General features: G+C 41.6%; 1 protein-coding gene across 5 annotated transcripts in view; it reads right to left on the reverse strand.

Annotated features, from left to right (window-relative positions):
- The window catches only part of LOC146381756 (liprin-alpha-3-like), a 28,972-nt gene extending 6,840 nt beyond the window's left edge, over positions 1–22,132 (reverse strand). Inside the window, exons 1-20 of one of the 5 annotated variants that reach the window (XM_084937822.1) lie at positions 21,830–22,128; positions 13,688–14,503; positions 11,254–11,355; positions 10,657–10,821; positions 8,293–8,367; positions 8,136–8,195; positions 7,792–7,920; positions 6,930–7,022; positions 6,532–6,584; positions 5,911–6,004; positions 5,681–5,815; positions 5,479–5,562; positions 5,230–5,361; positions 5,085–5,147; positions 4,466–4,545; positions 3,941–4,124; positions 831–1,024; positions 492–735; positions 261–400; positions 24–172 (exon numbers count right to left, since the gene is read on the reverse strand). In XM_084937822.1, coding sequence (XP_084793948.1) covers positions 24–172; positions 261–400; positions 492–735; positions 831–1,024; positions 3,941–4,124; positions 4,466–4,545; positions 5,085–5,147; positions 5,230–5,361; positions 5,479–5,562; positions 5,681–5,815; positions 5,911–6,004; positions 6,532–6,584; positions 6,930–7,022; positions 7,792–7,920; positions 8,136–8,195; positions 8,293–8,367; positions 10,657–10,821; positions 11,254–11,355; positions 13,688–14,023 — 2,512 coding nt within the window. In that variant the 5' untranslated portion in view covers positions 14,024–14,503; positions 21,830–22,128. Of the gene's footprint in view, positions 1–23; positions 173–260; positions 401–491; positions 736–830; positions 1,025–3,940; positions 4,125–4,465; positions 4,546–5,084; positions 5,148–5,229; positions 5,362–5,478; positions 5,563–5,680; positions 5,816–5,910; positions 6,005–6,531; positions 6,585–6,929; positions 7,023–7,791; positions 7,921–8,135; positions 8,196–8,292; positions 8,368–10,656; positions 10,822–11,253; positions 11,356–13,687; positions 14,504–21,670 lie in introns of all 5 variants that reach the window. The other 4 variants (XM_084937821.1, XM_084937823.1, XM_084937825.1 and 1 more) reach the window with 4 other exon arrangements.
- Between the last annotated feature and the right edge of the window lie 534 nt (positions 22,133–22,666).

Below are 22,666 nucleotides of genomic sequence, written 5' to 3' on the forward strand. Positions count from 1 at the left end.
TAGTGTCCAGGCTGTTCACACACCCAGTGAGGCAGATTCACGTCCAGGTGCACCAATCCGTCCCTTTTCCTTTTTGCCAAAGAGACGACCAATAGAGGATTTGATGCTTTTCTTTTTGCTGGCTTTGTGAAGGGAATCCTGGCTAGCTGTGGTGGCACCGTCAGCAGAAAGACTGGACAAACAGAGGGACGGAAAACTGAGTGCATTTCAGGGCTAAATTCAGAGCCAAATATACTGCATGTTAATATTATTCTGAGTACCTGCGAAATTCACGGTGATCATCAAGGCCTGCCCCTGGGTGAGTGTGTGTCATTCGGTCCAACCGTAGGGCTCGAGGAACAGGCGGAGGGGTGGAGTCAATCAGGGCGAGTGCTCTGCATTCTTCACCGTCTTTGTTGTTCTGCAAGGTGGACAAAGTTCAAAAGGTTTATATGGGGAAATTCAGTGTAACTTCACTCATTTGTTGGTATAAAACAGCAGTGAGACAGCACCTGCTTATCGCTCTCCCTGGCAGGTGAATGGGGCAGGCGGGGGGTGGAATGTCCAGAACTGGGTGGCGAGGGTGACGCCAATGTGGACGAGGTGATGGAGGGAGTCATGTAGCCCCTCCCGACACTGTCACGTCCACCCAGTGAAGAGGGTGGAAGAGTTGAGGCATCGAGGGCTACGCTGCTGACCCGACTCTCAATCTCTTCTGCCCTCAGCTCCGTGCTCTCTTTTTCTTCCTGAATCAGCCTTAAAGGAGAAGAGAGAAGAATTTTAACACTGGGCTAAACAATCCTAGGATCTCACAACACTCTCATCTACACACTGTTGCACACAAAACCTACTTAATCTCTTTGTTAATGGCCTCCAGTTGCTCCTGTAGCATGATGGCCAAAGTCTGTACATCCGTCTGCCCACTGGGAGAGAGCAGCTCCGACCCGAACATAGTCTCCCGATCCTCTTCATCATCAGAGCAGCCTCCCTCCACGCCGCCCTCAAACCCAGGACCCAGCATAGTGCTGCTGTCCCACTCTCCATACTGGAAAATGAGAAAAACAATAGAACGGATAGAGACAATGGTGTCATTCAGAAAATAGCACCATATCACAGTATATGCAGTTGTGGTCAAATGTTTACAAAGGCTTATCATAAGCATTAATATCTTGGTAATCTGGTGCTTTGAATGATTTCTTTGAATTGCTCACGTCCCGGTGTGGAATGATTGTGCGGCATGCATCTTTAAAGTCTTTAAGAACCAAGATTTGGGTGCAAAACTTTGAACTGATTTAGGATTTTTTCTACACAAAACTATACACATTCCCTACTGATATTTGCTTAAATGTCTCTTAGCAAATTGCACCTTGACCAGACACTTTTGGTTCCCATCGATAAGCTTTTGGCATATTTCTGACTGAATATGTGACTGCTCTTCTTGGCAGAATTGGTAAAATTCATTTAAATTCCCCCTTCTTCATTATTCCATCCACTTTGTGTATAGTGTTGTTCAGTGTTGGGTAAGTTACTTTAAAATAGTAACTTAGTTACATTACTAGTTACTTCTCTCAAAAGTAACTCAGTTACTTCAAGTTACTCGTTACTTTCAAAGTAACTAGTTACTAGGGAAAGTAACTTTTACTAGTTTTACTCAGAATTCTCTTGTTAATGTGTTGCTTCCATAACTTTGCCAGTCTTCTAGCTTGCTTACTTGCCACAAGTGCACTGTGCCACCTACCAATAGAGAGGAAAAGATAATGTGCATATTTCCACGAGAGAAATCCCACGCCTGGACCATCATTGACTGCTGCCATGATTCTAGCCTACGTCACAGCGTCATGTGCGCCTTTTACATCCAACACAAAAACTGCAGTCGTGGTGCTTTTGATTGTACTCAGAACTCGGAAATTCTGCCTTCTGAATAGGAAGATGTAGGTAACACCAGACTGCAGATGAGCTGCATACAGGGCTGGACTGGGACAGAAAATTGGCCCAGGAATTTTGACTAGAGACTGGCCCACCATTATAGGAAAAATCATAAAGCCTTTGAATGAAAATAAACACTGTTGTGACAGTGATGTTCACTGTTTTGATGGTATATATGCATCAATCTATCAATCGTTTGTTGTAAGACTCAGATAATTATTTTTTAAAAGCTAGTCATTTTAAATGAGAATAAGAAAGAAAAGTATTTCTTTGTGCCCCCCTCTCCCTGTTAATGCCCTACCTGCCCCCCTGGCAAAACTTTGCTAGATCCGCCCCTGCACAGTTACCAGCTGTCAGCTACATAGAAAAGGATCCTGGGGTTATTTGTCTCTCAGAAACAGTTCATAACTTCCCTTCAACTCATTCATGTCACCTAAAAGGTAAACCTGTTTCTCCATCACCTGTTCAGCTCTGATGATTCAGTAAAGACATCTCCTGGTTTCATCTTCATGTTTCCCTCTCACCAGATAACCAAACCGACATCATGACCAGCAGCTTTACAGCTGTGGCTCCAGCAAACATCAGCTGATACTAGAAATTAATATTAAATAAATTCTAACAACAGCTGATCAAGCTTAAACGTGCTGCTGTTGTTTAGCGCGACATCCGCTGGTTTCCTCTTTCGGCGCAAAGTGGGCGATAAACAAACAAGAGAGATGATCAGCTGATCATTGATCAGTTTTCATGATTGAAGTAGAAACGGGAGAGGGAGGGGGAGAGAATGAGAGGAGAAGAGGCAGCTGTGCAGCAAAGACACAGAATAACTCCAGCTTTGTGCCTTTTTCATTGTAGCTGAATTACGGGACAAACTGTTCCTTTTCACCTCAATAAGAAACGCGTAATATTTTCTCTGAATACCAGACGGGACGGTTGGCAAGTCTCATAACTTATGAACAAAATAAAGTTCAACATCATTAACTTCATAGCACCCACCCAGCTGTATAGAAACTCCGTCATGCTAGCTAGTACGCAGTACGGAAAAAGTCAGAATAACGAAAATAAACTCCCCCTAAACTTGGTTTATATCTGACCCAGATAGACTGCAGGTCATAACTTCTTACCTGAAGTTCAGTTCACACTTGGACCGGCGGCCGCCTCGGGTCTCTTTTCCTCCTGCGTCCCCTTTCTCTCATCCACCTGCTGGCCTCCACCACTTGCTAATGTTACTGAATCTGTGGAAGCTCCGCGATAGCCACCACACGAAGTAACGAGTAACGACCCTATCTAAATCCCAGTAACGACTAACGCGTTTCTGATTTTGGCATAATAACTAGTTACCGTGCTCGTTACCACAATAATAACGTAGTTACTGTAACGCGTTACTTAATAACGCGTTAGTCCCAACACTGGTGTTGTTACGCTCAAAAGCCCCCAACCATAGCTCTTGTCATTGTGCCAAATAGCTGAATCTTTATCCTGTCTGGCCATAAAATCTTTCTACAGAACACATTTGGCTTGTCCATGTGGGCAGCTGCAAATTGAAATTGAAGATGCCGATTTTAGTCTGTATCCTCTTAGCCCATAGTGATGAAAAACACACTTTACTATGGAAGTGATGTTGGTTTTAAGGCAGTTCTCAGCTCATAGCAGGCCTTGGTGATTCCTGCATCGTTCCTGAGCATCCTAACCAATTTCCTTTCAACTGAAGGTAACAGTTTGGGTCTTCTTTCAGATCTTGACGAAGTGGTGACAAATCCAAATAACTTAATCTTACATACAGTTGTTTTAACTGATGATCTTGCAACTTTGCAAATGTTTAGTATTGACCCACTAGGCTTCTGGAATATGAAATATTAGTCAGGGTATTTCTACACTTTTGACCCTGCATGGATTAGAGAAAATCCCAAATAAATTCAAACTTTTGCACCCAGTTCTTGTTTCTTTGTACAATCATTCCACCCTGGAAAAAGAACATTTTAAAGAAATCGTTCAGACCACAAAGTTAAGCCTATGATGGCTGTATATAACTGTGCACCTTGTTACTATCATCTCTAGGAGTCCCCCAACGGCCACGATGACGCCTGACCACGACCCCACTAGAGGAGCTGCCGTAGCCAGCTGGGAGTGAGCCTCCACCCTGAGGGTACCGCAGCTCCGAGGCACTCCCTGGAAGAGATCTTCGAAAAAGGGTGGAGGGAAGTGAGCTCACGCTGCCCGCCCTATGATGAGATCCAGAATTCAAATGTTACGCAGCAGCACTTGAAAACATTTCGTGGGTGAGTGTGCAAACACACAGCACTGTCACACACAAAGATTCCCCCATAAATAAACAAGGAATTTAAAACTAAAAGCTATAAAATTATAAATAAAGCATTTGTTTGTGTATTTATCAGACAGCCCAACAGCCTCCAGGTACAATGTGAACAACTTTACAAAGCAGAGGAGTGTAAACAAATGGTGTAGTCAGCATAAGCGCTGTGTTCTTTGGGAGACTTTGGGTATTCATAAATGTAGGGCACAGTGCATAAATACTTTGCCGTGAGGGTTCATGTCGGCTAACCTGGAATAAGAGGAGCCTGGCCTTCCTCTCAGCTGATCCAGCTCCAGTTGGACTCGCTCCAGCTCAGCAATCAGCTGCTCCTAAAACAAAGAGGAGAAAACACTTTTAGCATGACGCCAAAGGTTTAAACATCTGTAATAGGTGTAGGGGAAAAAACCAATACAGCATCATATCGTGAAAGTTTGCGTGGGGATATTGTATCAATACACCAAATATTAATATTTTATTAAACAAGTCCGAACACTCTGGAAACAATTAAAAAGGGCTTTGATTAAATAGTCTCAAATGAAAAATCACCCAACACTTAGCTTTGATGATTTATCTGCATTATCAGTAACAGACTACATGTAATTACCAAGTTGACCTCATTCATTCTTCTATGGCAGATTTTAGTGACGGTGTTGGTTATGGCTCACAGCCTCTTTTGGCAGCATAATAATAACTTAATTGAGATGACTTATTTAACTTTTAAAAAAAAGGTTACACATTGAAGTATTAGTTATTGCAAACTGTAAAAAAGCGCAATAATATCGTATCGTGAGTGAAGTATTGTGATAACATCATATCATGGGGCGTCTCACCTCTAATCTGTAACTACAAAAAATACAAAAGTGAATACCTTATTAGCAAGAAGATCATCTTGGATTTTCTTCATATTGACCAGTTCCTCAGAAAGAGCATTCTAGAAGCAAAGAAAACAAAAAGTATACATATGCATTTTCATGTGGTACAGTGGTTTATACACAATACACTTCTTTCTCTACCTTCTCTTCTAGTGCTGCCATTCTTTCTTTGAGATGCAGCTGAAGTCTCTCATTGGACTCTGACAGAAGTTTGTCCACGGTGTCTGAGAGGCGTTTGTTGTGTTCGTCATTCATCTTCTCCCTCTGCCTGGCCTGGAATGAAGACACGAAGGAGAGGAGGAATAAAAGCAGAGATAAAATTTCAACTTTATTCAGAATTGAGAATTCACATCAGACTGTGTCTCAGCAGGAAAATGTGATTAATGTCACCCTCTGCAGCTCTTGGTTCTTCTCCTCAAGTTGAGCTTCCATTTGCCGTAGTCGCTCCTCAAAGTTTCCGTGACGTTCTTCAGCCTTTTGAGTGAGAACAGAAAGATATTTGCAGATGCTGATTAAAATATTTGAAATGAGATTCGAATAAAAGCTGGAATATTCTATTCAAAAGAGTTAGTGGTTGATATTGATTGCCGACCTTGTTGAGAGCAGCCACTCTTTGTGCAAGCTGGGCCTCAATCTCAGGTAATGTCTCTGCCCTCTGCAGGGTCTGCTGGAGCTTCTGTTTCGCTTCATCCAGACGCTCCTGTAGCTGCCTGTTCTTTTCTTCACTCTAGACAGTCAAGAAAACATTCATCAGACACAGAAACGTTCGTGACTTTTGTTACCAACACAGCTGGATACTGGCTTGTTTGAGCCAAACTTTACCTGTCTGTGCAGGGACTCCTTGCTCGCCAGCTCATTTTCCAGCTTGTCTTTGATATCATGTAGAGAAGTCGCCTCCCTCTGGGCGCTGAGGTACCTGCAACACAAAGCCGCCATCAAAGAGGAATGCTGCAGCGGTCCTAAATCAAAATAAGGTGACATATATCAATGTTTCTGACTGTTTTAAGTTAGCTGGTGCTGAAACAGCACTAATCTGAAACAGGAACTTAGGTAGTTTAATGGAGTATTAATTCTAAACAAATGTTAATATAACCCAAAACACTGAAGAGGATACCGATACATCAAATCTAGGGGGTAATACATCCAAACTAATTACTGTTTCTGTCCAAATGTTCACTGAATCATTAGTGAGAATATAATGCAAATGTCATTATGTAAAACTAGCTTAGATGCTATAAAGAGGCGTCACGATGCTTTTGCAACACATTGCCTGCCAACAGGTGAAACATATGGTCCTTCTGCTATGTCCATTATAGTTTATGCATGAAATTCTGGTCTTCTGGTCTTGAGCTTCGTTCAAGCTACAAATAGATGACAAATAGACAAGATAGCTACAAATAGAAGACTAAAAAAAGAAAAGAAAAGAAAAGAAAAAAATAATACCTTCGTTCTAGTGTTGTAATCCTCTCCTCCATGTCCTCTCTTTGGCAAAGGGCCTGGTAATATTTCATGAAACAAAATGATATAAATATAAAACTTGCAATATACAAAACACACGAGTGCTTATCACGTTGAAAACTACTGGCCAGGTAAGAGATTTCTACTACGCTTCTTTGAATACGTGCACAGAGCACTCTATTTTTAGACTGCAGGAGTATATTAATATTTATTATGGCATTCATTTCAGCCCAGCATTTCTTTGATATCGGTTAATTTTACTCTCATCCCCCTTTGGAATAATAAATATTAATACATATGCCCATTGTGTTGTACTCTTGGAACCCTGGGTGCTGTGAGATCTCAGGGTCTTGGCCATGAAGAGACAGACTGGCCCAACAAACCTCTTTCACTTCCCTTTGGAGCTTCTGATTGGCCTCCTCTGACTTCGTCACCTCCCTCCTGGCGGCGGCAAGCTGTTCCTCTATTTCCCCGACCTAACGTGACAACACAAAGGGACCAGAGATGACACAGATTGAACCTACGTGAGCCAGTATTAACCGCCACGGCACTAAGTGTAAACAGACAAGACAGTGACTGATTACAAATGCCAGTTGGGTCCACACGAGACTCTGGGGGTGTAACGCGGTGACGCACAGAACACGCAAAAGGTTTTAAGATGTTTTGAAGGTTAGAGCAAAGCATTACTCATTTTACTCTAAACATTTCTGATCTCTTATGTAAGATTTTGTGCTGCGTACAGCTATTAAAATCAAATGGCGTCATATAGCCTACTATATGGGATGAATATGGTGTCTTAAAGCAACTGCAGTAGTGTAACCGGCCACAAGAGGGAAGAGGGTGACCAGGAGAAGAACTGTGATTAGTTATCCTCCTTCTTGGGATATGCTGTGTTGCTGGAATTGCTAGTGAGGAGCTGGCACTGATTTATTACGATAGCCAGGGTGGTTATATAATAAACCAATCTTACAAACAAAGGGGAGACAGAAATGTAGCTGGGAATTCAAACAGTTTCACCTGCTTTCCTTGAGGCCGTTTGGGATGGGTCAGGCATGTTGTGGACGTGTGGACAATACTAAATGTTTTAATCAGGACTTTGCTAGAAGCTTTTATATTTTATTTTGGATTTTGACAGAGAATTTGTGGGCGTATTTCAGTTCTGATTACCGTTTAAGACATGAAACCCAATGCAAACTCTAAAAGCCATTCTCACAAAGTTCGACACAGAGGATCACAAACACCAACCTGCCGGCACATGAGGGCCAGCCTCTCCCTCAGCTGGGAGAGTTCAGCTCTCTGCCGCTCTATCTCCCCTTCTCTCTGTCTGTCAAGCTCCCCATCTTCCAGTCCAGAGGAAGGACCATTGGGCAGTCGCTGGAATGGTGAGAATAAAGCAGGAAATGAGAGTGATGAAGAAAAAAAAGAGTTAGAATGGATTGTTATTGCAGAAAAACGTAAATGAAACTGTAGGTGAGTTAAAAATCACACTGACACACCATGTTACCCAATATCTACTTTCTACTGACTGTCTGGACGCTAACACATACACAAAAACAACTGGAACCAACATGCATAAAACCCTCCCTTACATCTTTCCCGCCGTCCACCCCTTGCTGACGTCTTTTAATTTGGTCTCTTAAAGAGATTACCTGAAAAGAGAGATAAACAGACGATCCAAATAAATGTTCCCTTCACACTGAGCCGGTCGTTAACGTCAAATCACAATCCTGGCACGTTAGACTTTACCTCTTGAGAAGACGCTGCGAGTTGATCTTCTAGCATGGACACCCTCTCAAGGGCCACACGGAGCCTTTCTCGAACCTGCGGGGTGAAGCAATACAAAATGGCATGCAGTAAGTCAACTTGGCACTGGGGAATTAATATCAAGATTGTGATTACATTTTTATCACTACCGAATAAGCAAATAAGAGTTCATGAGAGGTCAAAACACACGCATCAGAGATGAAGCTCACCATGGAAGCTACACTGGGAATTTCTGCACACCACACTGCATTTTAATTGAACCCAACTCAGCACTGGGTGTGAGCAATCCTCATGAGACAATCACTAAGGCTGACAGGACTTGATTTATTCACGTCTATCACACTAAATGATGCTCTAGTGCTAACTCGGAGAAGAGCAGTTCATTATAAGTGGACCTTTATATGATCATCACAGCAAACAATGTCAAAGTAAATTTTCGTTGTCATAAAGCAATGATATTTGATTTTATACGGAAACATGTGAGCTAAACCTGCAGCCTGAATGCTACTTTGAGCAGCCAAGTTGTATATACAGGGAGTGCAGAATTATTAGGCAAATGAGTATTTTGTCCACACCATCCTCTGCATGCATGTTGTCTTACTCCAAGCTGTATAGGCTCGAAAGCCTACTACCAATTAAGCATATTAGGTGATGTGCATCTCTGTAATGAGAAGGGGTGTGGTCTAATGACATCAACACCGTATATCAGGTGTGCATAATTATTAGGCAACGTCCTTTCCTTTGGCAAAATGGGTCAAAAGAAGGACTTGACAGGCTCAGAAAAGACAAAAATAGTGAGATATCTTGCAGAGGGATGCAGCAATCTCAAAATTGCAAAGCTTCTGAAGCGTGATCATCGAACAATCAAGCGTTTCATTCAAAATAGTCAACAGGGTCGCAAGAAGCGTGTGGAAAAACCAAGGCGCAAAATAACTGCCCATGAACTGAGAAAAGTCAAGCGTGCAGCTGCCAAGATGCCACTTGCCACCAGTTTGGCCATATTTCAGAGCTGCAACATCACTGGAGTGCCCAAAAGCACAAGGTGTGCAATACTCAGAGACATGGCCAAGGTAAGAAAGGCTGAAAGACGACCACCACTGAACAAGACACACAAGCTGAAACGTCAAGACTGGGCCAAGAAATATCTCAAGACTGATTTTTCTAAGGTTTTATGGACTGATGAAATGAGAGTGAGTCTTGATGGGCCAGATGGATGGGCCCGTGGCTGGATTGGTAAAGGGCAGAGAGCTCCAGTCCGACTCAGACGCCAGCAAGGTGGAGGTGGTTTGGGCTGGTATCATCAAAGATGAGCTTGTGGGGTCTTTTCGGGTTGAGGATGGAGTCAAGCTCAACTCCCAGTCCTACTGCCAGTTTCTGGAAGACACCTTCTTCAAGCAGTGGTACAGGAAGAAGTCTGCATCCTTCAAGAAAAACATGATTTTCATGCAGGACAATGCTCCATCACACGCTCCAAGTACTCCACAGCGTGGCTGGCAAGAAAGGGTATAAAAGAAGAAAAACTAATGACATGGCCTCCTTGTTCACCTGATCTGAACCCCATTGAGAACCTGTGGTCCATCAGCAAATGTGAGATTTACAAGGAGGGAAAACAGTACACCTCTCTGAACAGTGTCTGGGAGGCTGTGGTTACTGCTGCACGCAATGTTGATGGTGAACAGATCAAAACACTGACAGAATCCATGGATGGCAGGCTTTTGAGTGTCCTTGCAAAGAAAGGTGGCTATATTGGTCGCTGATTTGTTTTTGTTTTGTTTTTGAATGTCAGAAATGTATATTTGTGAATGTGGAGATGTTATATTGGTTTCACTGGTAAAAATAAATAATTGAAATGGGTATATATTTGTTTTTTGTTAAGTTGCCTAATAATTATGCACAGTAATAGTCACCTGCACACACAGATATCCCCCTAAAATAGCTAAAACTAAAAACTACTTCCAAAAACATTCAGCTTTGATATTAATGAGTTTTGTGGGTTCATTGAGAACATGGTTGTTGTTCAATAATAAAATTATTCCTCAAAAATACAACTTGCCTAATAATTCTGCACTCCCTGTATATGTATATCCTGCCTCTCTGTTCTCACATTATACACCAAAAACACCCTCACATTTTGTGGTCTATTTAATCTGGAAAGTCTCCCATCTTTCCCTCTGACATCTCCGTGCTGCTAGTGGGCTGTATTGCCACCTGCCGATTCTGTCCTTTCACCTCCCTTTTTACCTCAAGCATGTTTCTGGTGACTTATGACTTTGAGTTTAATAAACTTTTGGCTCCATTTTTGGCCTGAGCGAGTGAAATCTCTTGCTCTCAGCCTTTCAAACACACCTTTTCATCCAGGGCCTTGTGGTGCTCAAACAGGGATTTGAGGGCCTTGAGGACTTCCACCTCACTGGAGACCCCTGCAGGGGACTGGGCTTGTCTCTTCACCACCGTCATCCTCAAACTGCGCTCATGGCGAGACACAAGACACTCCAGGTGTTCCAGCAACAACTGAACGATTGAGTGGGTTAATTGGGAGAAGGATGGAGAGAGAGAGAGAGAGGTAAGAAAGGCAATTTGAAGGAAAAAGCTCATACAAAATGAGCAGGAATTAGAGACAGGAGCAGAGATTACAGGGTAACAGCCGGGATCATGAAAAAAGAGAGTAGGCTCAGGGGCGGCACAGAGCAGTGAGGGTTTTAAGAGTGACGAGAAACGTTCAGCACAGCAAAAAAAGACATAATGAAAGCAGATATGGACAATGAAAAGGGGCCATGAAGAGAAAAGAGAGCGTGGATTAGGAAAAAAAAAGAGGATCAAGAGAAGGAAAAACAAACAGAAGCAAATGAAACAGTGTGACACCCACACAACCACAATGGGTGAGGAAGATAACACAGAGCCTGTTACAGTGCTAATAAGCAAAATGGCTGCTAAACATCTTACACGTGTGTTGTTTCTTTCTGCCTTCAGCTCAGCGATCTCCTCCTCCCTCTCTAGAAGCTGCTCCCGGCAAACGTTCAGCTCTTTAGTCAACACAGCAAACTCCTGTGGAACACACAAGCTGCGTTCAGAGGCAAGAAAACAAACTACACAAACGTATGGCTTTAATAGATTAAGTGGTCTCGGCACAGGCAGTTCAGCTGCAGTGAGTTTTGATCTAGGCGAGACACGAGCATGCACACACACAGCAAATGCACACATAGTGCTAAAAATATACAGAACCAAAGGCTTACAGTTACACACTCTGTGAAACACCTGAGACCAGCAATGTAGGAGGACAAACATGATGTAAACCTACATAATAATCATGTAAATCAATGACACACTTTCCACCACCGCTCTCATCGTGCTCATCCTCCTCTGTGAACTCACATTCATGCATGGTTTACATCACGCTGTTACACAATGACTCGGCTCTGGAATGCACAGGAGAGACCCCCCAAAACACAGCATCGATATGTCATTTACAGCACCACTGGGAATGCGCTCGCAACTCCTTCATGGTGCTGAAAGTGAGCCCGAAAAGGAGAGGTAGTACTACACGATTTCTGCACAGTGAGAAAAACTCATAGGATCCACGGTAAAAGATTTTTTTATTTCCATAAAACGCATCTAAGGCCTTAGAAGCTGCTTTTAAGAGTGACAGTGTGCAGATGTTTAGGGTTAGGATTCAAAAACACTTAAAGGTAGGCATATGAAACTGGTTTGTGTTTACAAGGGGGGAAAGAGAAAGAGCCAAAGAGAAATCTATACAGATGGTGACACAGCGTGTTTATTGGCTCTTGGCCTTATGGGATTGTTTCTTGTTTGGATAGGGGTCAGCTTCGCAGTTGGCTCTCCTTGTCCCCTTGTCGTTTCATTTCTATTTCATCTCACTCTATCTTTACAGGCTACGGCCTCCATTTGTTTGAATAAGTTTGAATTCCTGGTCTACAGTGCACGTGGCCCTATGTCGCGGAGAAATTACACATTGTCTTATAATTCATGCTGCACTCACATGAACACATGTACATTCGAATTCCATCCAACAATATGGCTCTTACATTAATACTTAACCTTGTTTCCGAGGTGTTCAAGGCCATAACTGCTTATTATTATAACCAGTAAATTAATTTATGGAAAAACTGAAATGCTGAGAAAACAAAGACACACATTCCAACATCCATATAGTGGACATGTAGGAGGATGTATATGATATTAAACTAGGTTTATTATGGAAATTTAAGGGGAAAATGTGTGGTAATTTTGTTCAAAATAAGCAAACTATAATAACCTATCAAAATAGTTGGAGAGTATATGTAGATTGTATGATGTTCTAGGCGAGTGTTAGAGCCTAATACTAAGGAGACACGTAAAACTGCCTGCTATAAATAAGTATTGTGTTAAACTGCGTGGTCAGTATATGCTGTTGTATACATACATTAATCACTTTCTTTAGTTTGGGTTGCTGCGGCACCTTTTTGTTATCCACACACACTCTTTGACTTCCTACTCACTCTGGACTACTTTTGGACACCAAACTGAACCGTGAGTAACTCAGTGGATTAACTTAACATCAGTAACCCTAAATGTTTGGAAGAAAGCCATTACAACAGTCAAGTCAGAAATGGACTTTATCAAAAAGGCATAAAAAGGAATCTGACTGAATTAAAAAAAATATTATTATTATTATTATTATTATTATTTGTCGTGACACACCTTGTATATTAGTGGCTAGAGGGGTCACGTGTACATTAAATTCTACATACTATAATTACAATACATTCAGCTTTAGATGGGGAGAAAGGAGAGATTTGGTTTTTTTAATAATGGTAGGATAAAACTTTTAAATTCCAGTTAATATCAATAAGCAATTTTATCAGGCAAGCTCAGAGAATTCCAATAAATTACATTTTTATTGAAGTTCAGATAAGGCCCAAGCACATATTATATTCCATTCTCATTAATCACCCACTAACGATATGATTAACAAACATAATAAAACCTGATTACACAACGAAGGGGAAATTTGCAGATGCAACTTGGACTTGACAGCCAGACGAGCGTCAACCTACAGCATTTACTAGAAACAGAATTAGTGAAGACTCTAAGCATGCAGTGGGGGAAGTGTCTAATGTCCTGTTCTAGCTGGAGCTGAGTGTCTCTCTCTCTCCACGAGGCATCACTGCAAAGGCTTACTGTCTCATGAGCTCGCTTCATGATGACACACTCATAAATGCAGACTCATATGTAACTCAGCTCTGATAACGCAGAGAATAAGCAAAAGTTACCTTACAGGCAGAAATGTTCCATAAAACACTTGCATCAGGAAAACACACTCAAACGGAGTACCCCACATACACAAGCACAGTGTAAATATATACGCGTACAGATTTACCTGTGGCAGAGCAATTGATAGCTGCCTCTGAAGCGACTCCTTTTCATGGCCAAGCTCACGGAGGCGGAGCTGAGCTGTACCCAGGCTCTCCTGCGTCTCCCTCAGGTTCTCCAGCAGCCTTTCCCTTTCTGTCAGCATGTTGACCATTAGAGACTCCAAGTTCCCTGTGCTGCCTCCTTCATCTCCTCCACCTCTGGGCTCCCTGCCACTGAATCCTCCTCCACCCATTGCTCCTCCTGGGCCTCCGATTCCCGCGCTGGCGGGTGAGGTGGGGCCTCCACCGGTGCCACTTCGCCCATCTTCGGATATGGTGGGCATCACCTCGCACATCATCATGAGACCGTGGCGTGTGTGTCAAGTAATAAAAGAGAACTAAATGGGGGATTGTACGTGCAAAACGCCTGCTGTCGTGCCTTGGGTTTTGTTAAGCTTCAGCCAAAAGTTTGATGTACAAAATATAAATCTTTACATTTTTTTTTGTTTTCCAAAAATATTATTCTTTTGGTTTATGTCTACTCCTACATCTTCCTGTGTTTATTGCCTTTTTTAACTGTTTTCTCCTGCACTTACTTTTGTATGTCTTTGCTCACTAGACTTGCATTACTCAGTCCCAACCTGCATGGCAAATGATTAGAAGGCTTATGTGTTCCCCTGTTATATAAGAGGGACTGCAGGAAAGTCGTTCTGTGGGTGGCTGTAGGATTGGCTGAGGGTGAAGAAGGGAAGGGGTAATGGGAAAGGAAGGGACAAAGGAGGGGCCAATGCACCTAAATTGTGTCCACAAGGCAGGGCTCCTCAAAGCGCCGTTGGTAAGAGCTGAAAAACAAAGCACACATTGTATTAGATCTCACACAATAAATTCCACTGTGAGTATAACAACTGTGAAAGTACTGTGCAAGCATGAGCTGGTAGTTTGCGACAAGACTAATGAAAATGTGAGGAACGGCGACAACGATGCCAACTGCTGATTTGTAATTAGCATTTCTGACAAAATGACAAACAGGTTGACCTAATATGTAATAATGCAATGGCAGCTCCAATGAAATGAACAGAATCTGAATACAATTCACACTGATTCATGGACCATGAGAAATGAGCGAGAATTTAAACTAATGCTGTTCAACTCAGTTATAGTCCACAAAACATAGACTCTGACTTTAAAAGGTAATTAAAACAATAATTCAATACTTTGGAAAACACCAAGAGTTCTAATTACAGCAACAGTCACCTCAAGGTGCTTTATATTGTATGGTGAAGACGTAATACAGAGCAATCAGAAGAAGCCCTATGAGGAAGTGCTTGGCGACAGTGGTAAGGAAAAACTCCCTTTTAACAGGAAGAAACCTCCATTATACAATGCGTGTATAATGGAGTATAATGCGTGTTCGGGGTTATAACACACTATAATATGAAAAGACTGATGTCACTTTCATATCTATTTGTGAAATACAGTGTAAAGTACCAGCTAGAAATTAGCTACCCAAGTTATAAACTAGATTATGGTGTAAAAACAAAAACACCCAAGCAGGGTGGAAACTCAGAGAGTTGCATATGTTTTTCTCTGAGTTTCTTTCTGAAGACTCAAAAATATAGGGAGGAATAAATTTAAAACTGATTTGCTAACATCTGCAAAACTCAGTTTACTGTTACTTGTGCTAATACTCCACCCCAACAAAAGCATCTTATTTTTTGTGCTTGACATTGAAAATTACTGATTGTGCCTGTGTTTAGAAAACGCACACCTTTTTGCACATCAACTGAAAAACTAGATACACCTATAAGCCCTATTTGGGGATTGTGCTAGCACACTGTTTTGTCCCATTTAGTAAATCTGCCCCAAAGACTGAAATAGTTGCCTCTGGCTTGATTCAACGTTTCCAAAATCTACCACAGTGAATCACGTTGAGCTGTGGATACATGGGTTTTTACCTTCAGGTGGAACACTGTTAGCTTTTATGCTAAAATGCTGCATTAGCATTATGATGCACTAGCGTTATATTTTTACGGACAGATAAGAGAGTGGCATCAGTCTACTTTTCAAACTTTAGCTACAAAAGCAAACAAGAGTGTTTGCTTTTTGTGATATAAGCACAACTCATAACTGTATCTAATATTTCTTATTCTGATTTGGGCCACTTCCATTCACGTGATTCTTTTGCAGTGTGATCTCAGTCTAACCCTAACCCTCTTCTTGTTTTATGGTGAGCTTAACTTTTTAGTGAGAAATCTAAGAGTCATTTAGCTCTGCTAAGCATGCAGTTGAGCTTTGGACCAGTTCATACTGGAATCTGATCTTGGCCACAAGAAAAAGAAATGAACAAAACATTCAAATATGTTAGTGAAGTTAAAGCATTAAGGTAATCTTGAAATTTTGGAAAAATTTTGGAAAAATCAAAACAAGTTTTAATTTTTTTTACATTTCAAAGCTTTTTTTGAGAACTTGAAAACAGAAAGCAGCTGAATTTCTTTTGGTTCAACTGCCTTCTTTTTTCATGACCTGGATGGACTGAGAATGTAAGGCTTTTCTAAAACAAAGCAATTAAGTATGAAGAAGTGAACTCACTGCACTGGTTTTCTTTTAATCAGCTGCTTATCTTAAATTACCCTTTTTTTTAATTACCAAATGAGGCCTGTGTCTGATCCTGCAAACAGTGGGCCAAAATCATACAGTTCCAAGCAATCAGCATTATTATTTTGTCTCGAGTCTGCTTTCCACAAATATTCTTTACTGTCTTATCTGGAGTACTTAAGGGCTCGCACTTTTTACTTTCGAGTGGTTTGGACTCATGTGGTGAACTACACATAATTCTTTATATCAGTGAGACTGAAAAAAAACAGGAAGTGCAATGAAGAATTTCAGAGTTCAGCAAAAATAATCTTTTTTGTAATTCAACCCTATTTAGGTCACAGGGCTCAGCACCAGTGATAATAACTCTGTTAGTGGTCTCTTCTGTGATAAAGGGGACAGCATAATAAATTAAAATGGGGGATTGATAAAAATCTATCAATCTATAAAAACCTTTGGTGTTTAGCATTAAATACCCCCACTATGTATTTAGGACAGCCCTAAATTTGAATTTAAAAAATCAAAAATAAAAGGTATATAGTTGCTGATAAATGAATCAGCTGGTGTTCATCCACAGTGTGAATCAGCTGGTGAAAAAAGACTGGTGTTAAAAAAATTCAGCTCCTAAAACATTTTTAGTTTATGTAATTGTACATTTTAATAATTGTGCAATGTTACTTAAATTTGGAGTATTCAGAGGATCTCCATATAATCCTAATACCGGATAAGTACTCAAATAGCTTTAAACAGGAGCTATTTAGCCATGGAAACCAACACTGTGAAGCTCCAAGCAAACAGCTTGTTTTTGCTGATGTTTATGGCTTTAAACTCTGCTGTTACTGATTCAGCCGCATGCTGATGACTTTTACACACTTTGGACCTCAAAACTCACTGAGCCCACTCTATAGTTTTATGTGGTCTGTCATTTTGTGGCTGACTTGTTAATTCACTGAGCTCTTTAAACAACCTATTCTTGATTGACAACCCAATTTTGTAAAGGGAGATTACATGTCAAATGCTTTATTTAATTCACCTGTGGAAATGGGACTGGAAATTACTGGAACTATTTGTATTCAAAACGTTTCAGCCTAAAGAATTTGGGTATTTGTGATGTGATATCATGAAACAACAACTTAGAAACAACACTGACGGCCAAAACTGATTAAAATAATATAAAACCTCACAGTAAAAGCCTTTTGGAGGTATTACAGTATGTTAAGAAGGCGTCTTAAATATGCTCAGATGCCATATTTTGCACTTAAAGCACTTTATACACATCAATCTTAAAGGCAGTGTAAATGAGTGTATTAAGGGGTGGCACTGTATGTATTTACAGAATATTGGAGGTTGAATGAGGCGGTGGGGACTGAGGCAACATGGTCCAGATTTTCCTGTAAAATCAGTGCTTATCGTTGTTATATGGGCATCCAGGAACCACAAATGGGGTAGCTGTTGGTTGGTAATTTAAGGTCTGTTACAGCTCTGAATTAGCTTCTCATGCTGGTGAGCTGGCTAGAGCACTTGGCAATATTGCTGTGTGTCCCACTAAAAAACAGCTTACTTCCTTTCCTGCTCCGCTGGTGGATAATTAAGACGCAAGACTGACCTGGCATCGCCTGCATATCCTTAAAATACAGTTCAAAATAAAAATCTGATTCAGGAACAGCTTTGAACTTCTTTGACAGATTAATAGCTGCAGTCTGATGACCACATACACAAAAATAAACCATATCAAGATCGCAGTGTGCGTTCCATATTAAGAAAGGGTGAGATTTTAGGTAAGGCCTTTCAACACAGACACAGGAAATAATAAGGTGATAATCTGCTTCATAGTGGGAGAACTTCTTTAGGTGTGAAATTCGCTGATATAAAAAATGTCACTGAATATCTGCACAGCACCAATAATAGCCTGTGGGGTTACAGAATGATGCTAACGCCAATCATTCACAACCACATGTTAAAATTCAAAACTTTACAGCATAAATTAACATCCTTAAACTTTGCTGTAAAAATACATTTAATTTCCAGCTAGTTCCCCTTTTTGTGGTAACTAACGCTGCTCACTTTCACCATCACACACCATAATTTGGATCTAATCTATTTTAGCTACAAAACTTGCCATCTCTCTCTCTCTCTCTGACACATCAGTACCACTGCTGCCCTGCATGGGTGACTGCTGGTTCACCCCCTCCACCACCTCAGCATCCACCTATAGACTACAGGGAGAGAGATTTACTTATCACTCCCATTTCTATGTGCATCATATTTATGCAAAGGAATGAGTTCATAGCCAAGATGCCAAACTAGGCTCTCCTGCTTTAATAAATAAATTAGACCCTGAATGATATATTTTTAAAGCTAAGACCAATATCTGATTACTTAAAAATCTAATTTGTATGGCGGTGTTTTTTTTCTTTCAGTTGCAAAAAGCATAAACTTTGCATTTTTATGTGTCATTATTAGTTATTTATGAGTCTGTTTTACTGCTACAACAACTCATGGATTACTCGTTCACCCGCTGCTTGATCCTGCATGGGTCAGCTGGTTTTTCTGTGGTTCCAAACATGTGTCTGAGGTGGACAAACTATGTGCCATCAACACCTATAATATGGCTGAAGAGTGTTTCTCCTCTTTACTTTTTAAATTTAGATTTATGAGTCGTTATAAAGATAAAGATACATCAGCAATAGGTTATATACTGGGAGCAGCGGAGCCGGTAAATCAGCCGGGTTCTAAAATCAGTCAGTTCAAACATGAGTTGTCTGACTGAACAGTATGAGGAGAAAAAAATTGCATTAGGTCTTAATTATTAAGGGCTTATTTAGGGCATGACCCCTATGACTGACAGCTTATCAGTGCATGTTAGGATTTTACAATCCAGTGGTTGACACGACGGTGGCTGTTATTTACAGCCTATCCTTAGCACTAAGACAGCTGATGATGAGGCTCAGTATGGATCAGAGATAAAGTATGTCTGTTAATAAAGCCATTAATGTTTATACTTATTTCCTTGGATTAGGTGTTTTTAAAAAAAATCGTTGATATCATTGTTGTTGTGAAATTTAATAACGCACCATTTTGTTTGGTGGTTTTACATTGTTTAGAATTATTTATCACATGAAAGCATTCATCTTTTTTACATTAAAAAGGACCAAATATATTTGTCAAAATGTACTATATGAACTGAAAACCCTTTGGTGATGGTGCCTCTGGCTTGGGTGTATGAATCAGGTCCATTACATAGCTTAGTGAAAATATGCTGTTCATGAAATTGCACCAAGACCCTCAAATGTTTGCCCAGACTTTTCCTCGAGTGGTTCCTTTAAACCAGCAATGTAACATAAACAACAGCTTCTGGCAGTTACTCTGTGTTCCAAACTACCCAAAACATACACTGAGGCGCACAGAAAGGCCACTGCTAAGGACTGAATTAAACTTTCACCCACGCTGGCTGGTATAACCCATCCTAACAAGCACCTTTGCATTAGTTCAGAAAGGGCTAAAGTAAATACTTCAGCCATACTTGTCAATGCACAGGTCACATTAACATTTCTCTGAATTCCTACAGTGTCATATGATGAGTCTGTTGTGGAAAAACGGCAACAAAAGCTGGAGTCCTGATTCAGTGCAGGCATAGCATAACTGTGCAGCCTGCAGTTTTGACTGAAGCGTCAGCTGTGAGGTCACTGGGCTTCAGGATCTGTGTCTTTATGAGCATGTGCAGAAGAGACAAAACAAGAGAGACTGCTGTAGAATAGTTATCATGCCACAAGCTTTAGCAGCATAGTAGCATTACTTAGACCTTTTCTCTTTTCTCCTTATTGCTGTAGAAATATGAAAAGCAGATAGAAAACAATGAGCTGGTGGTAACATTTCCCTAAAATGTATCCGCTTCATTGGTGTAAAGGGTGAGCTCAGGCACAGTGTCACTACTGAAGTCTCAGCTGAAGTCTTACCACACTGAAACGAATGTACTTGCGAGGATGTGATTGCCCACACCAGCATCATCATCATCATCATCACAAGTGATAAACAGTCACACTGAATTCTGATGGGTTCCCTTCTCTGGCTTGGACAGACTGGCTTTACAGTATTTGATTACTAGATGACCAGTTAGGACAAGGCCCCTAATTAGGCGGGGTATCGTGTTACTAAATATTCCCTGTCTCCACAAAAAGAAAAAAGAAAAAATGGGCAAAGAAAAACTGTGTGCTCTGAGTGTGTGTTTGTGGGAGGGAGGGAGGAAGAGAGAGAGGGGGCGATAGAGCTGCAAAAACAGCTCTCCTCCACCAGACACTGGGGCGGGGAGAGGGGTTTGCAGGCTCCCACAGCCGCCAACAATGAGAAACTGAAGAATGAGGGGCTCTGCAGCCGGTTTTACATCCTCTTAAATGTTAAATCACATTCACGGCCAAGAATGCATGCATGCCCAGTGAATTCTTTGCATTTCCATTAAAAGCAGAGCATAGCCACTAATAATGGACGCCTACCCCACTCTTCCCCTTTTAACGGTACCCCTGGGCAAGAGACGCATCACTGGAATCGATAAATGATTGTCGGCAGCTTGGGTGGAGGAATGGAAACACCGGGATCCGAACCAGCATGCTTTCATTTGCAGTGGCATTCACACTGCACACCAGGCTAAAGGGGGAAACTGACAGGTCGACCAAGCTGTAGCCAGCCTGCACCTCCATTTCTGAATGTATGCAGGAAAGACCATCTGATGATGGGCGCACGAACGCACACGCGCACATCTACATTCTCATAGTAAAAAAAAAAGGGCAGTTGTGTATTGCAGCTCTCAGATCTGTCACTTCGGCTGTTAAAATGGCCATCAAAGCAGATTTGGAGGAAGATAAATCCATGCCTGCTCCACAGAGATCCTGGTCGACTAAAACTGTGGACTATGTCCCCCTACCAAATAAATAAATAAATACTCAATGCACATTTTCAGACCAATTTTTTTCTCAAACATTATGGAGTTATAAAGCCATAAGGCAGTGAGAGGAGCTGGGTGGTTTGACTACAAAGCTCCCAACGGCAAAGAGCTTAGTTGCAGCCATGATTAATTACAAGCAAAACATAGCAGGCCAATATACAGTGGCATCTTATCATCTTATGAGGACCCCATCTCGCTCTCTCTCCCTCGCAAGTAGCTATCGCCTCACTTAACTGTATGCAAACGGGAGCGAGCAAGCGCGCCCTAAATAAATCTTGGCGTGTGCTGCCAACACACCTGTCAATGCCCGACACCGACATACCGCGTTGCATAGTCTAATAACTGCCCGTGCTTTTAGCAAATACAACCATGCCCCCCACCCCCAACCAGCACACACTCAAACAAACGCACACTCACACACAAACACATGTAAAGCACCCCCTTTCAATCCGTGACAACACAATGCAAGGCATCCTACTTGTTATCACACGCTTGCACGCGCGCACTGCATCCACCGATATATTAGTGCATGCATGCCTTTTTCTCCCCTCTCCTCTTCTGCGTCTTTCGACGAACACTGTTATCCCTCTCAGTTGAAATTGGGTTGCGATGGGGCGGTGTGAAGTTCCATCCTTACCACAGTCATCAGGGGGGAGCCTGTAGTGTCCATGTTTGATGTTAAATATTCCTTAGATCCATCCCCCGCGGATCCCGCCTCGGCGTGCGTGCCCTCACCCAGAGCCGAAATAAAGCTTAGTGTATGTTTTATTGTTATTATTATTATTTCCTTTCCCCCGTCTCTCCCTGCCCACATGTAGCTAAGCGGCGAGGAAGGGGACGCGGAGAGAGACGATACGCCACCTTACCACAGACCCCCCTTCTGTCGGATTGGAAGGTAATGGGTCTTAAAGAAACATTCTCTCAGCATTCTCCGCATCTCTCTGATTTACGCGCGCGCCACGCACTCACGCGCACTCCCGGGCCGGCCACACACCTGATTAATTATACAGTGTGTATGTATATCAGAGAAGAGCAAATAACCAGCTGACATTTTTCTTGACACTAGCGAATTCTGCTCGTGTTTCTGGGCTGCAGTCTGGCCACAGAGTCACCAGTTAAATAGAAGGCAGTTATATATATATATGCATACAAATGATTCTGCAAAAGCAAGCTGTGGGATGTCCAACTTCAGCTCATTAGAAAAAGTCACATGAATGTTTAACATATATCTCAAAACTATGTGTTGCTAACTGTTAAATATGTCTGCATATGCTGTGATTGTTATGGAAGAAGCCTCTAAAAGTCACAATTATGTCTATATTATGCACCACCTTTTTTCACTTTGTGCTGCAAACACACAATAAATACTGTAGCCGATGTCAGAACTCACTCGTTGCTCCGTTAAATGTATTCAGGACTGCATTTAACAGCCTGTAATGGTGTCTGGAATGCATGGCAATGATATTTAATGACT

The sequence above is a fragment of the Perissodus microlepis genome, chromosome 8 (assembly GCF_051167445.1).
Source record: "Perissodus microlepis isolate ML-2025 ecotype Zambia chromosome 8, ASM5116744v1, whole genome shotgun sequence".
Lineage (NCBI taxonomy): Eukaryota > Metazoa > Chordata > Actinopteri > Cichliformes > Cichlidae > Perissodus > Perissodus microlepis.